The sequence below is a fragment of the Ceratotherium simum genome, chromosome 1, assembly GCF_057802395.1.
Source record: "Ceratotherium simum simum isolate JZ-2026a chromosome 1, ASM5780239v1, whole genome shotgun sequence".
Taxonomy (NCBI): Eukaryota; Metazoa; Chordata; class Mammalia; order Perissodactyla; family Rhinocerotidae; genus Ceratotherium; species Ceratotherium simum.
In genome coordinates, this window is record NC_141900.1 from 13,781,544 (window position 1) to 13,798,098 (window position 16,555).

Genomic DNA, 16,555 nt, shown 5'->3' on the forward strand with positions numbered 1-16,555 from the left:
CAGAAATCTGGGAGTGGCTTAGCTGCATGATTCTGAGATGTTCATAAACTGTTGGCGGGGGCTACAGTCATCTCCAGGCTCTAGTGAGTCTGGAGAATCTGCTTCCAAACTCACTCATGCGGTTCTTGGCAGGCTGGCAGGCCTCAATTCCTCATCAGCTGTTGGCCAGAGGCTTCAATTCCTTGTCATGTGGGCCTCTACCTAGGGCTGCTTGCTCCTTGGCAATTAGCTCCCCCCAGAGTGAGCAATGAGAGAGAGAGAGAATGAGAGATAGAGATAGAGAGAAAGAAAACAGAAGCTTCAGTTTTTCATAACCTAATCTCAAAAGTGATATACCATCACCTCTGTTACATGCTATGTCCACAGAACAACCTTGGTACAAGGTGGGAAGGGACAGCACAAAGGTGTAAAGCAGGGGTGAGCCTCACTGGGGCCATCTTAGAGGCTGCCTGCCATGGAAATCTCTCAGTAACTTAAAACTTTCCTAAGTTTAACCTCTTCCCAGATCGGAAACATGACGATTTCTAATCTTAAGTGTCCTCAGTTTCACCTGAGAAAGGGAAGAGATTTGCATCTGGTCGGAATGATGACCCTGAGGCACCACATCATGAAAATAATTCAACATATTCTGTTCCTTAAGTGACAATAGTAGGCTAATGCATTTTAGAAGAACTTTCAAGAAAAGCAGGTTTTTAGTTGCCCTCTTTCAACAGAAAAGATAATTATTAAACCATAGTATATTATTTCCTATTTCAATCAGCCAAGATTCCATGAAAACTATTCATCAAACTACCTTTATCAAATATTTATTGAGATTCTTTTCTGAGTTAGATGTTTACTTATGTATTGTTATGTGACAAACCACCTCAAAACAGGAGATTAAAACATCAATTTATGTGGGTCAGAAATTTGGGAGAGGTTCAGCTGGGCAGTTCTTCTGCCCCATGTGGCAGTGGCTGGGGTCTCTCACTTAGTCGTATTCACTTGGTTGCAGAGGTGAGCTAGAGGTCCAAGAAACCTTCACTCACATGTCTGATGTCTTTGTGCTCCTCCAAGTGGCCCCTCTCTCTCCGAACAGTGGTCATGGACTTCCTCAGAGGATAGTAGTCAGACTTCTTTCATGGTGGTTGATTTCCAAGAGCAGAAGAGGAAGATGCTAACCTCTTCAAGGCTTGGTCTACAATTATCACAGTATCACTTCTACCACATTCCGTTGGTCAAAGGGAGTCACTTTTGGAAAGTTCTCTCATGTCAAATCTCCTTTGTGCTTCAAATCTCTGGGCTAATGTCTTTGACCTCTAGATCCAGATTTAAAGGATTCATGCGATTAGGTTATGCCCACCCAGATAATTGTCCTATCTTCAAGTCAACTGATTTTGGAACTTAATTACAACTGCAAAATCTTTCCATAGCAGCCCTTAGGTTAGTGTTTGACTGAATAACTGGGAGGAAGTATGTGTACATCAGGGGGCTGGAAATCTTGGGGACTATTTTAGAATTCTGCCTACCAAAGTGAGACAATTGATGAAATTTGAATAGATTAATTAATGGTATTGTATCAATGTTAATTTTCTAGCTTAGATAATTGTACATTGGTTATATAAAATGTTAACATTAGTGGAAACTGGGCAGAGAGTATATGGGAATTTTATGTTCTATTTTTGTAATTTTTTGTAAATCTAAAATTACTTAAAATAAGAAGTTAGAAAAAATAAAAGCAAGCCACCAGCGCAGCTCAGATTCCAGGGAAAGGGAAATAAAGTGCATCTCTTGATGGGAAGAGAGACATGTGCATATAGGTAAGGAGGAATTGATGGTGACCATCTTTGAAGACTATTTATTACAGGTACTATGAGTAATAAAAAAATGAATATTATCAGTACCTCTCTCATAGAACCTGTAATCTGGTGGGTGAGAGAATGTCTATTCAACAGATACTTATTGTGGATCTCCTACAGAGTAGGCATCATAATAATCACTGGAGATACAACAGTGACTATGATACCCACAAGGATATGATAGTTTAATGGGAGAGAGTAATTGGTGACCAGTAATTATAACTCCATGTGTGATAACTGTTATGGTCAGATAAATACAGAGGACTGAGTTAGCAAACAAGATGCAGAAATCACTTCCAACTGTGGCTATCAGAAAAAGTTTCATTTGGGCCAGCCCCAGTGGCCTAGTTGTTAAGTTTAGCGAGCTCCGCTTCAGTGGCCCAGGTTCAGTTCCTGGGTGCAGACCTACACCACTTGTCTGTCAGTGGACATGGTGTAGCAGCAGCCCACATACAAAAAAAAAGAGGGAGATTGGCAACAGATGTTAGCTCAGGGAAAATCTTCCTCAGCAAACACAAGAAGATTGGCAACAGATGTTAGCTGAGGGTGAATCTTTCTCAGGAAAAAAAACCCCCAAAAAACCAAAAAAGTTTCATGCATGGGTTAACAGACAAACACAGAAATGTACTTCCCTCTCCTCTTCACTCTAATACTTTGAAAATGTTCCAAACAAACCAAAAGAAGTTATCTGTATGGTTCACTGCTGCTGTTATCATCTCACCTGGGGAGATTACATTTTTCATTGAATTTGCTTATAGAGTAGGTTTTTACACAATGAATATTTTCCTACTAATATAATTTTCAACTCCTGCTGGAGTCATAGATATCATTCTAGACATCTCTCATATTTCTTTCATTTGTCCAAGGAGAATCTGAAATTTAATTGGAAATGGGCGTCCATTTTCCACTCATTTTCCAACATCTTTTCAGTGTCTTTGGCAAGCTGTAGTTCATTTACAGTGGATTGCCTCTCCCAGTGCATTGTCCCTCAGGTTTCCTTAGCGTGCTGGCTGTCCTCTAGTGCACTAAATGATGCTCCCCTATGTGGTTAAATCCAAGTGCTCAAGGTTCTCTCATTTTTCTCAGCAGTGGTCTTTGGGAGAGCTGCTTTTGACTTACTTCATCAGCAACTTAGGACTCCATTTAACCTTTAAAAAGAACCAGAAGTGGCAGTTTGTATCTGTAATTTACACACAGAAAAATATGCTGGGGTGGGGAGAACACTTTAAGGTCCTATTTAGTACAAGTATATACCCTTAGGACTGTTAGATGAAAAAATATAATATCTTCCTGAGATGGCAGCCTGAGGAGACTTTCTTGCGAGTTTTGCTGACAGTGTTGGAGCTAAACTGATCCTCTTGGGAACTCTGTTATTTCTAGAGCATTTGCAAAGGTTGAAATGATTGGATTAGGGTCTTTCTTTTGGCCCCGACATGTCTTGCCCTTTATCCCTGTGAAGATCCCAAAAGTCCTAGTGCCCATGAGGTTTAGGGACACAATCTGAGGGCAGTGTTCATGTTAATAATGGCAGGGTATCACTCAGTCACACTGAAGACAGTAGAGTAGAGGACATGTGAGTGTGCCCACACTGACATGACGCCCTCTTCAGGCAGAACATCCATCAGGCCTTCCCAGGCACATGTATTAAGTGACTTAGTACATGTAAATGTACTTGCAACAGTGCTGTACATGTAAGAACTTAATAGATGTTTGTTATAATTATTGTTATTATTATTATTTAGCATCAAATTTAACCCCAGTCACAGAACTCATGAAAAGATCTGCCAGCATTGCTGACCTGTATCTATTATGTGTCCTAAGAGAGAGAACAAAATATATATAATAAGAGTTCTTATTTCACAGGGATGAGTAGAGTAAATCTCTTTCCATTTGGCATAGGAAATTAAAGGTAATAACTTTGACTACTGGCAGAGTCCTCTTCCTCCCCGAACTGGGCCTGTTCTAGATCTGAGTGCTCACTCTGCTGAGTTAATAAACCTTCCCCCAGAAATGCACCTACACAGATACCCACCAAGCTACTCATTTCACCTCATGCGACCTGGGTCATATGGGAGTAGCTGCGTAAAACATCGAGTTCTGATCACTATCATCTCTCCATTGTTCGGTCGGTGAGTTCAGCTAACTGATTGACTTAGCGAGTCCTGAGTACCACTTCTGTCTGCATACTGGGCCCACATCCTTTCACTTAGGTTTTCCCACAAAGTAACCAGACAGAATGTTTGGGATTCAGAAGATGGGAAACATGGGCCCAGGGGTGGAAGACCTAATGATTGGATATTTCCACCTTCGCCATGTTTGTAAGAATAAGACACTTCAGCTTGCTGTTCCTCAGACCTTTCCCATTGCACCACACAGCAAGTCAGGCTGAGAAGATTCTCAGAGTCCTAGGTCACTGGGCACTATTTCCAGAGGTGACCTGGGTCCTTGCATTTCTGTCTTAACTTCTTGTCTGTGTCATTGCCACTGCAAGCATGCTTAGCTCTACATAAGGGTAATCCTAGACAGGAAAATATAGTGCACTTTTCTGCCTCCAGAAATAGGAATTCTTTAACAGGCTACTCAAAACGGACGCTACAATTTTCTTGATCCTCTCCAAAGAAAGAACACAATAGTATCCATTATTAGTATATTTCAGAGCTTCTATCAAGAATAGCCAGGAAATTGTTTGTAAAATCTAAAAACATAAGTCCAAGACTGTGAGGGTGAATGTGTGTTACACATGTTGCCACATCTCATACCAAGAGGTACTATGGAAATCCAAATTTGTCTTTAGTGTTCACAAAGAGGTAAAGGAGTGAAAAGAATGATATTTTCCTGTGGAAGTTTTACATTAATTTCTTTCCTCTCAACATCTCAGTTGTGTGTTCCGAAGTTGAGTGTCTTGCTTCGTGGTGAGCACTTGTGCGAAAGTTCTGGGTGAGAGGAAAGGGTGCGGGTGACAGGATGAGGAGCAGGAAAGCATTGTTCCTCCAATCTATGTGGTCAGGAGCCAAAGAAACCAACCTGAATTGAACAGACCATCATGTGGTTAATTTGCAAAGAAAGAGAAAGGGGAGAGGAAAAAGGAGGGATGTGTCAAAGTGTTTTCCATCCTGTTGAAAGAAGCAGCAAAGGGAGCCGTGAGGATCCACTTACCCTGTTTAATAGATGGCAAAACCAAGGCAGAGGAGAAGGCACCATCCTTCTGGAGGCCGTTTGACTAAAATAGCTAGGGACACACTACTAATCACCCCCTGAAGGCCAAGTAAGCTGCCATTTCTAAGAAAGAACAAGAAACAAAGGCCAAGGCCTAGAGGTGGAGCAAAACCATGGGCCCTCATGCCCTCCCTCTCCTTCCTCTCATGAAGGCTCAATAACTACGGCAGCAAGGCCCAGGCCTTCACAGAGTCTAGACTCTGCTCTGGACTATATTTTATTTACTTTAGTTTATTTCTTAGAACTGGAGGCAGTGACAGAGAGGTAGTAAGCCCTAGGGCTCCACCAGCCCAGAGTGGCATCTGGGACACTCCTTCATTTCTTTCCCTGAGTTTCGAGGGAGAAGAAGGAGCAGCCAGTTATTTAAGAACCACCATATCCAGAGATTAATTCAAATTTGCTTGTGGAGGTGAAGTCACGACCAGAATTACCACTAGTGATCTCCCAAATTACTGAGCAAGTCCTATTTTTCTGAAGATCAGTCACAGGTTTTGGTACCCATGCTTGTGCAACACAGATACGTAACTGTCTGTGTGTGTCTATGCAGAGAGCGGGAGATGAGGAGGAAGAGGGGGAGGAGGAAGACAAATGAGAAGGAGGAAAAAGATTATTGCCACAGAAAAAGAGAGGAAGAGGAGAAGGTTCAAAGACTGGAAAAAGAGAAAAGTAGGAAAGGAAGTAAGCAGAAAAACAGAGAGAGAAAAAAAATGGAATTACAAGGAGATGACAACCGGCCACTGTGCAAAGTAGTGATTTTCCTGTCACTTTAGACTTTAAAACAAAGGGCAGAGTAGCCTCTGTATTAGTTTCCTACTGGTGCTGCAACAAAATATCACAAATTTAGGGGCTTAAAACAACAAAAATTTATTACTTACAGTTCTGGAGATCAGACGTCCAAAATAGATCTCCCTGGGCTAAAATCAAGCAGGCCTGTGGTCCTTCTGGAGGTTCTAAGGAAAAGTCCATTTTTACTGTGGACGGTAAAGTCTTTCCCACATCACATCACTCTGACATTGACTCTTCCACACTTAAAGGAACCCTGCGACTATACTGGGCCCACCAGGATAATCTAGGATACTCACCTTATTTTAAGGTCAGCTGATTAGTAACCTTAGTTCCCTCTTGCCATGTAAGAAAACATGTTCATAGGTTCTGAGAATTAGGACACGGGCGTCTTTGGAGGGCCGTTATTCTGCCTGTCACAGCCTCTTATTAAGAATGTTGCACAGGGGCCGGGAGCTGGGCAGTCCCTTTAATGTTAAGGTCTTAAGGAATGGGAAAAAAGAGCTACCTCTCAAAAAAAATTTTGCGGTGGGTAAAATCTGTTTTCTGGGTAATGTTTGAGCTCCTTCCAGTGCCTGCCTTTCCCTCTTTGCATCTACACATCGGGCTGGGCTCATACTGCTATGGGCTCGCCAGAGTCTTCAGAGCAAATGTGCCCTCGGGTCTGTCTGGTCTCTCTTTTCCTTTCTTGCTAATCAAATTTACCTATTCCAACTCTCAGTCCTTCAAAACTCTCCTTTTTTGTACTTCTCCCCCTAGTGTGTGGAATAAATGTATGAGCGCCAAGTATTTGCATTCATTTGTCTGTAACACTTTAACTTCCTAGAGTGATCCTCGAAGACATGGTTTTGAATGGGTGTTGGGAGAAATATGTCTATTGGGGTTACTTATACCCCACTAATTCCACCACATAAACCTGCCCCACATAGAGCCAGCCTGGTGTGAAAGTTCAGAACCATTTGTGCCCAGAAGATAGCTTAGTGTTTCTATACAGAGAAACTATTTAAGCATCTTATGAGAGTAGTAATTTATAAAACACTTAACCCTGGTATTGCTATACTAAGATTGTAAGAAGAAATACAATTTTACCCTGACGTCTGAGAAAACTTCTACACCTCAATATAAGAGCCTCTGTGATGTGTTTTTGTTTTCTGTTAGCTGTTGTTGGAATGGAAATAGGTACCTTTTTTCTGAACATTTTCATCCTCCTTATCAAACAATAATTGTACCAGCACTAGTACCACAAAATTGAGAGAGAAAAGACGTGAGCTTGATACTCTGGCCTCCTAAGGATCATCAATACTACAATCAAGGTTAACAACCATTTTTTTCAGGCACATCGTGTCTCAAGAATCTCATCAACTCTAAGGGTCACTAGAGCAGATAGTCTCCCATGAGTAGAAGAAATGCAAGAAGATTTCTGTACACTAACAACGAAGTAGCAGAAAGAGAAATTAAGAATACCATCCCATTTACAATTGCAACAAAAAGAATAAAATACCTAGGAATAAACTTAACCAAAGAGGTGAAAGATCTGTACACCGAAAACTATAAAACATTTCTGAAAGAAATTGAAGAAGACACAAAGAAATGGAAAGATATTCCGTGCTCTTGGATTGGAAGAATTAACATAGTTAAGATGTCCATACTTCCTAAAGCCATCTATAGATTCAATGCAATCCCTATCAAAGTTCCAACAACATTTTTCACAGAAATAGAACAAAGAATCCTAAAATTTATATGGAACAACAAAAGACCCCGAATAGCTAAAGGAATCCTGAGAAAAAAGAACAAAGCTGGAGGTATCACACTCCCTGATTTCAAAATATACTACAAAGCTATAGTAACCAAAACAGCATGGTACTGGCACAAAAACAGACACACAGATCAATGGAATAGAATCGAAAGCCCAGAAATAAACCCACACATCTATGGACAGCTAATCTTTGACAAAGGAGCCAAGAACATACAATGGGGAAAAGAAAGTCTCTTCAACAAATGGTGTTGGGAAAACTGGATAGCCATATGCAAAAAAATGAAAGTAGACTCTTACCTTACACCATACACAAAAATTAACTCCAAATGGATTAAAGACTTGAATGTAAGACCTGAAACTGTGAAGGTTCTAGAAGAAAACATAGGCAGTACGCTCTTCGACATCAGTCTTAGCAACATCTTTTCAAACACCACATCTGACCGGGCAAGAGAAACAATAGAAAAAATAAACAAATGGGACTACATCAAACTAAAAAGCTTCTGCACAGCAAAGGAAACCATCAACAAAACGAAAAGACAACCTAACAATTGGGAGAAGATATTTGCAAACCATACATCTGATAAGGGTTTAATATCCAAAATATATAAAGAACTCATGCATCTCAACAACAAAAAAACTACCAACCCAATTAAAAAATGGGCAAAAGACCTGAACAGACATTTCTCCAAAGAAGATATACAGATGGCCAACAGACACATGAAAAGATGTTCAAAATCACTAACTATCAGGGAAATGCAAATCAAAACTACAATGAGATATCACCTCACGCCCGTCAGAATGGCTATAATTAACAAGACAGGAAACAACATGTGTTGGAGAGGTTGTGGAGAGAAGGGAACTCTCATACACTGCTGGTGGGAGTGCAAACTGGTGCAGCCACTATGGAAAACAGTATGGAGATTCCTCAAAAAATCAACAATAGAACTACCATATGATCCAGCTATTCCACTGTTGGGTATTTATCCAAAGAACTTGAAAACACCAATTTGCAAAGGTACATGCACCCCTGTGTTCACTGCAGCCTTATTCACGATAGCCAAGACTTGGAAGCAACCTAAGTGCCCATCAAGGGACGAATGGATAAAAAAGCTGTGGTATATATACACAATGGAATACTACTCAGCCATAAGAAACGATGAAATCTAGCCATTTGTGACAACACGGATGGACATTGAGGGCATGATGCAAAGTGAAATAAGTCAGAGGGAGAAGGTCAAATACCGTATGATTTCCTTCATTAAGTAGTAGATAATAACAACAATAAACAAACACATAGGGACAGAGATTGGATTGGTGGTTACCAGAGGGGAAGGGGGGAGGGAGGAGGGTGAAAGGGATAATTGGGTACATGTGTGTGGTGATGGGTTGTAATTAGTATTTTGGTGGTGAACATGATGTAATCTATGCAGAAATAGAAGTACAATGATGTACACCTGAAATTTTTACAATGTTATAAACCAATGTTACTGCAATAAACAAAAAATTTAAAAAAAAAAAAAGAAATGCAAGAAGAATCTCATAATGTTGGGGAATGAGTTTGAAAATGAATAGCTCAGGGTCAGGATATGGGGGATGAGGAGTGAGAGGAGAGGCAGAAGATCTGGACAGTCTGTTCAGCTCGGGGCTGGCATTCCTTCTCAGAGCCTTTAGGCACACTATCTGGAGAATGAGTCCTATGGATAAAGGCAGCATTGAGCCATGTGGGAGAGTGACAAGCAAGACTCACATCTATAAAGCTTTTCAAGTAGATAACATGCCAACACCACAGGACAAAAGAGTCACTGGGGAAATATCATTTTCAGGTGAGATATGAGTGGGTGTGAATTTCCCTGAAGAAGGTTGAAAGCAGGGGTCTTGAAGTCTTCATGCAAAAGCCCCCCATTGTGGGGGTCTCTAGGTTAGGTAGCCTAATGACCTAGTATGAAATAGGCAATGTGAGTCCTTCTTTGTTTTTTAAAATCATGATTGTACTTCTAACTCCTAGTAGGTGGATCAAAGACAAAAGAACACTAAGTAACCGGGGGAAGTTACAGAAAATTGGTCAATGTTCATTTCTCTTCTTAGGGAAACATTCAGCGTATCAGACTGTATGTTGGAAAATATCATGCTTGATTAACCAGAAAATCATGGCAGCAAAAAGTTTAAGAACAAATCAAGGGAAGGATGCCTAATTGCTTGTGGACACACCCTCAATTCCATAATAATTAACCCACTAAGTTTCAAAGAATTTTCTAGGACAACCTAGGCAGGCCTTGACACAAACTGAACTTGAGCATATCATGTCTTAGTAGTGCGTTCAGCTTTGGGAATGTGTAAGATAATAGGCCTTCATAATTAAAACAGCACATTTGTTTATAAGCATAACTTGATCTGGGGCATATTGCTAGAAATTTTAGCAAGCACAATGTTTCTTTCAGGACTAATTATGTATCTGAACTTGAAATATATTCTAAATCATTTCCCTCACTAAATCAGTAGATTAAATGCTTTCTGTTGTGTGATGAACAGGTTCAAAGTTCTCTTGGATCATTTTGAGTGTGTAGGTGGAAATCTGGATAGCTACATACACGATTACACTGGAGATGGTCTCCAGTGGTGACTCTGCTATGTATGAAGACGGCAGTCTTGATTGATTTCAAAGTTTTAGAGGCATTTTGTGACTCTCTGAATGATCAGTATCCTCCTACATATGGCTACCCAGATATTTAGGGTTACTGCTCAGTAACCAAGTAATTTGTATTTCAAGGTATCTACTTGGTCAGTAGGAGAAATGGTAGATCTCTCTTTCAAGATACATGGTTTTGCCAATTCTCTGTCATCCACCCTTTTACCATTTTCATTACTATTTGTATATACATGGAAGAATTTCATTTAGATGTCTGGTCTAAAGTGAATGTCTCCAAATATATATCTATGAATTAGCTATTGGAGGAAAAATACTGTAGAAGGCATCAAATGACCCTTGTATGATGAAATTCTAACTAATGGAATAAGGCGTCCACAAAAAGAAGAGTGGGGAGGACAATAACTGTTTCAAGAATTAGTAGGCATTCTTCTTAAAAGTCCCATGAGGTCTTGTGAGAAGACAAATTTCCTATTTATTTGGAATCCTTGATTCTAGAAACATATTGGGGCTTACAGCATGAATAAATGGCTCAACTCATTCCAATAAAAAAGAACACGAAAAGAAAACTAGCTCCAAATCACAGTTTGAAAGATGAACATCTGTAATTTAATTTCCAATTACCACTTGGTATGTAATGACATGGCTTTAAAATATGCGTGCCTAACCACCGTGAATTGAGAGCATATCAGGATATTGATCGTGGGGTCATCTGATTCCTTGGTCTGTACTGGGGTTTGGGTGATTGACAATCTGAGTGACAATTTATTCTGGAACACATATACAAAACAGTTACTACCTTCTGGACAGAAGATGTTTTCTATACTTCACTGACAAATACTTAAATGTAAATACTTAATACTACGGCATGATATATTCTTCTTTAGAGGATACTCAGATTACAAAGAAATGTTTTCCTTTCATTCTTCTGTTCGTTATTATTTATACATTATTTAATACCTAGTTAGTCATCTGACATTCATTTAAGAACCTGTTGCATTTGCACTTGGCTCAAAATAAGGTAACAATTAAAGAACCATTCTTTGCCCTCAAATGCTGATAGATACCTACAACCCAAAATGTATTGGTAGAAATTGATTTTCTGCCACAGATCATGAAATAATCAGAGAAATACAACATAAAGCAAATATTTACCCCCATGGGAGAGAATGGAGCTCAGTTTTATAATGGACATCAGCACAGTCCATGGTTTAAATTATAGGTTAACAAAGGGTTCGTGAGCTCAAAATTAAGTTATTCTGTTTAAAATCAATCACTGAGACTGTCATTCTGCTTATTGCTTTGACTTCCTAACAAAAGTTTAAATGAGGACTTTATGTGCAAGTAGAGAATGTCAAGAGATCTGCTCTTTTTCAGACGTGCGTGGGCTGGAGGGGCAAACGTTTAGGCTATTAATGCAATTAGAATGAGGAATGTATTTTTTCCAGAAAAAAAAATCCTTATGAAAAAATCCTACAAATCCACAATTAATCTATTATCTGGGGGAAAAAATGGTAAGGAATAAAAGGTGGGGTACATTTAGAAGGCACTAGATTCATTGATACCTGAGCCATTCTGGAGGCGCCAGGCAGGAAATCTGGAATTACTTTAACTCTTCTTCTCTGAGGCAGGCACCAGAAATGGGAAGAAGGGTCCAGAAAGACAATTGCTGTTGCCAGTAAAGTGCATTCAGATTGTGGTTTTGAGAAAGAACATTTTTCCTTTGTCACTCGGCTTCATGTTGGATCACCACTCCAGTGCCAAGCAGCTCCCCGATGGCCCTGTCATCGTATCTGAGGACCTCCTTCAGGATGTGCGTCGTGTGCTGCCCAAGCAGGGGAGGCGGCCTGGCCTCTGACATCTTGAACTTACTGTATCTCACAGCTGGGCCTGTCAAAGGAGGAGGAAAGCAGGAAGCCTGTTAATGACTAACCTTAGGAAGTTAATTACCCAAGCAGCCTGGGGGGTTTTCAATGAACAGCAAGAATATCACTGCCAGTTACACCTTTTCAGATGCACCATCATTTTGGAAAGAAGTGTTTTTTCACGTGTGGCTTTTCTTGACTCAGTTTCATCCAACTGTGCAGTGGTCATCTGACCTGCCCACCACCATCTAGGGGGCTGCATGTATGTGCCTGGGGTGTGCCAGGCCTCTTCAGAAGCTGCCAGTCCTGTCTCAAAGACTCTTGGGGGTAGGTCACTCAACTGAGTAGACTCTCTGGGTCCAAGAAAACAATAACCACAGGGACACAGTGTCTTTCTGAAGCTGGAAATCTGACCCCAGATGAAGGTAACCCCAAAAGTTTACTATTCAGTGTCTACCATATAGTTCTAAGATCTAGTTCAACAGACTGCAGATCAACTAAACCTCAGCCAGACTATGGTTGAAGCCTTTTGGTGGTAGAAAAAGTTATGTGTGCAAACTTCATTGCCAGGGAGACTCGGGTTTGGGTATCAGCTCTGATACCTTCTAGCAGAGCCATCTTGGACAAATTACTTTACTTCTCTGAGCCTCATGTTCTGCAATTAAGCTGAATATGATAATGTTTACCACATAGTCTTGATGTAAGGATTTAAATGAGATAATGGACCGAAAGCACTAAGTAAGCATTCCCTAACCCACAATAATACACAAAACCTGCTGGCTATTATGATGACAAAAGCTGTCACAGCATCTCTCTTGAAGCTCCTAGTGCAAGGGGAAAAGGACATTTATTGCCAGCTCTTTGCTGAGCACTGAGCCACTGTAAACAAAGTAACTCACGCAATACTTTCAACAACTGTTGAACGTGGATTTTATTATCTCCATTCTTCACATAAGGACACTAAAGCCCAAAAAGCTAAGGTTTTGCTTAAGGTCACATGGCTAATAATTAATAGCACCAGGATGCAAATTCAAGTCCATTTGAACAGTCTCACATTGAAGGCCATGCACTTTTCTTGACCTTAGCAGCCTCTTCTTACTTTCCACTCTTCCATAGACAAGCTGGACCTACACTGGGGAACATGTTATTTCAACAGATTTTACCTTTGTTGCCTGATTAAATAAATGGTATTTATGTTGGCTGTCCTTTACATCTTATTTGATTAGGCTTCAGGAAAACAAATTAGATAGTCACAAGAAGACTACAAAACAGTGCATTTCTATCTCTTAAAAATTGTTCCAGCCTCCTCTTGATGTGGGGAGCCCATGGGAAGAATAAATAAAACCAAAGCATATGTGGGTAACAGAACGTCAGTCAGTAAAGCAACAAATGTGCTTTGAGCTCTTTGGAGAATTCTATTAATAGCAAGTACTGTTGTAGATGCCATTGTTGATGGAGATGGAGGACAGAGACCTTCTAAAACCGAGCTGCACCTCTGTCTGACACATACCATCCACTACAGATACACGGCAACTGCCAACTGATGTCCAAAGTTGTCTTTCCCTGAAGCTCAGTGAAATTCATTTTTTCTTCTCACTCTTCCATTTAAATGCCCCGGGGCATGACTGTTTTTTCACAGTTGGTCCCTTTTCAGTTAAGGAGCACACACTGGGAGGCAGGGTCCACTACTCTCCTGAGAAAGCTGATAATTTGATGTTTTAGGGATGTGATCTCTACTCATTGCTCTCCCAGACTCGGTTCCATTTTGACATTAATTAACAAGTTTTGATCTAAAACTTGTCTTTCAAAAGAAGGACTCCACTGAGGGAATACATGCCTGAAGTCAATGTCATGTGATTTGTTCTAACTGAATTACCTGAAGGGAGACTTCCAACTGGGTCACTCGAATATACCAAGAATCTGGGTTGGAACATAGCTACTACTCCTCCTATGGCCGCTGCTGCTAGTAGTAGTAGCAGTAGTAGCTACCATTTCCTAAGAACTTATGTGTCAGTCACTGTGCTAAAGGCTTCACGTTCATCATCTCAAACAGTCCTCCCAACTGTATGGACATCGAAGGTAAAGGAGGTTTAAGGCAAAAGGGCTAGAGTTAGGGTTCAGGTTAGGAAATTACAACAACTTGCCCAACGTCACACAACTAGGAAGTGAGAGTCAGTTTCCAAGTCCATGTCTGTTGGGTTCAAGAACTTGGACTTTTAAAAAACTAATAATTTGTTGAGGTGAAATTCACATAACATAAAATTAACCATTTTGAAGTGGGTAATTCAGTGGCATTTAGTACATTTGCAATGCTGTGCAACCACCTCCTCTACCTAGTTCCAAAACATTTCCATCACTCCAAAGTAAAACCCTCTATCCATTAAATAGTTTTTTTCAACTCCCCCCTTTCCCCAAACCCTGGCAACCACTAACCTACTTTGTCTCTATGGATTTATTTATTCTGGATATTGCATATAAATGGAATCATACAATATGTACCTTTTGTGTCTGGCTTCTTTCACTTAGCATAATGTTTGTGAGATTCATCCACATTGTAGCACATATTAGTACTAAGAATCTGGACTTTTAACCTCCATGCAGTGATGGTATGAGGGAATTCTTCAGGTTCAGCCATACTAAAGGGCAGTTCAACTGTGTCACTCCCACTATTCACCATACTTTCCTGGCAGTTTCCAGATCTGAAGACTATGCTACCAGTTTAGGATGAAGGATATTTAACACTTTGCACAAAAAATCTTAAAGAATTTAGGTTGGTAGAATGGTATTACTGGGCAATTTTTTAGACTTGCTAGGATAAAGACATCTGAAAAATATCGTATATTTGGAAAGCATATGCTTCTCTAAATAAATACATGTTATTAAATAAGCCATATCACAGTTCAAGAAATTGTATATACTTTTCCATATGCCCCCTCAAAAACCAGGTATTTTGCATATGATTGATTTTAGAAAGATTTTGAAGCTGGGGTTTGTCCATGTAATTTAAGATCAAAGCACAATATATGTATATATACTGTATTTGGCAATCTTCAAATTGTAATTTCTTACACATTTCTTAAATAAAGTATTGTTTTGCCATGTGGTTTATTAAAAGATGAAAATTTGCTGTTACTTGAAAATATAAAATCTATATACTATATTATATTATAATATATATTATGTAATATAAAATATATTATATAAAAATATTATATATATATATGTATGCCATGGGACAAATACAGTGATATCCAGATTCCAGACAAAGCTAAGTTCTCTTGAGTCAATTGAAATCACCTGTTTTTGCAACGTTGTGCAACAATCCTACGTACCAGGGACACCTCTCCCAGTCTTTACACAAAAAGAATAAAGGGTTCTTAAATACATTTGTTTCAAGAAGTAAAACATGTTTGACATAATTATTTATGTCTAAGGTCCAGAAAGATGAATAATCTGATCTTCCATTAAAAAAAGATGAGCAGATAAGTCACACGTTCTTAAATTACTTTTTGGCAAAGTAACGTCTATGTTCACATATGCTTTCGAACACTTGCAAGCTGTGTGATCTTGAGAATTCTTAAAGTCCCTGAGCCTCAGTCTAAAATGAGGTTGACAACACCTATCAATGATTGGTTTGAGCATTTGAGTAATATAATATGGGCAATATTCAATATCAGTAGTAATCAAAGAAATGCCTATGAAGATAATAATAAGATATAATTTTGTTCTAAAACTAGCAAATTTTGTGGCTATTTTGGTTTGTTTTTAAGAGGTTGGTGACTGGTGAGATATAAATTGGTATAATCCTTCTGGAAGGAAATTTGTCAACTAAATATCAGGATTTTTAAAAGTGTCCACACACTTAGATAGAGAAATCCTGCTTTAAAATTTTTTCTATGGACGTTATCAGGAATGTCAACAAATTTTATAGGCAAGGATCTATGCAAATTTCCAGATCTACTTAATATCCTTAATACCTCTCTCCTTCTCACATGGCTGTCTAACTTATAGGATGTGAGGGTTCTTCGTGTGGGATTTTGTACTTTTTAAAAAAAAATCTTTTCCATCTGCTCTTAGCTTCCACAGGTTACCTTGTTAGGCTTAGGTGTCTAGCAATTCATTCCCTCATGTATTGCCCCCATAGGCTTATCTCCGACCTCTTCCTTCCAGATAAAGAGGTTAAATAGCTATAACATTGAAAAAAGTTAGGAAAAAATGTCCAAAACTTGGGCACTGGTTAGATAAATTACAGTATATCTAAATGATGGCAAACTATACAGTAATTTCAAGTTGTATATTTTGGAGCTTTGAACATATACATTGCCTTCACTCTCTCCTGAAACACCCCTGAAATAAAAGTATAGAAGTTAAACAAACAAACATAAAACTTCATATGAGTGAAAAGATTGGGAGGGAGCATCACTATGAAAGATATATTTTAAGAAATTTAAGA

General features: G+C 39.4%; 1 protein-coding gene across 7 annotated transcripts in view; it reads right to left on the bottom strand.

Moving 5' to 3' along the window:
* Positions 1-565: 565 nt before the first annotated feature.
* SUGCT (succinyl-CoA:glutarate-CoA transferase) overlaps positions 566-16,555 on the bottom strand; it is a 750,850-nt gene continuing 734,860 nt past the window's right edge. For 2 of the 7 annotated variants that reach the window (XM_087435096.1, XM_087434940.1), the window contains one exon: positions 10,580-12,127. In XM_087435096.1, coding sequence (XP_087291222.1) covers positions 11,964-12,127 — 164 coding nt within the window. In that variant the 3' untranslated portion in view covers positions 10,580-11,963. Of the gene's footprint in view, positions 2,987-5,929; positions 6,005-10,579; positions 12,128-16,555 lie in introns of those variants that run through there. The other 5 variants (XR_015553052.1, XM_087434877.1, XM_087434926.1 and 2 more) reach the window with 5 other exon arrangements.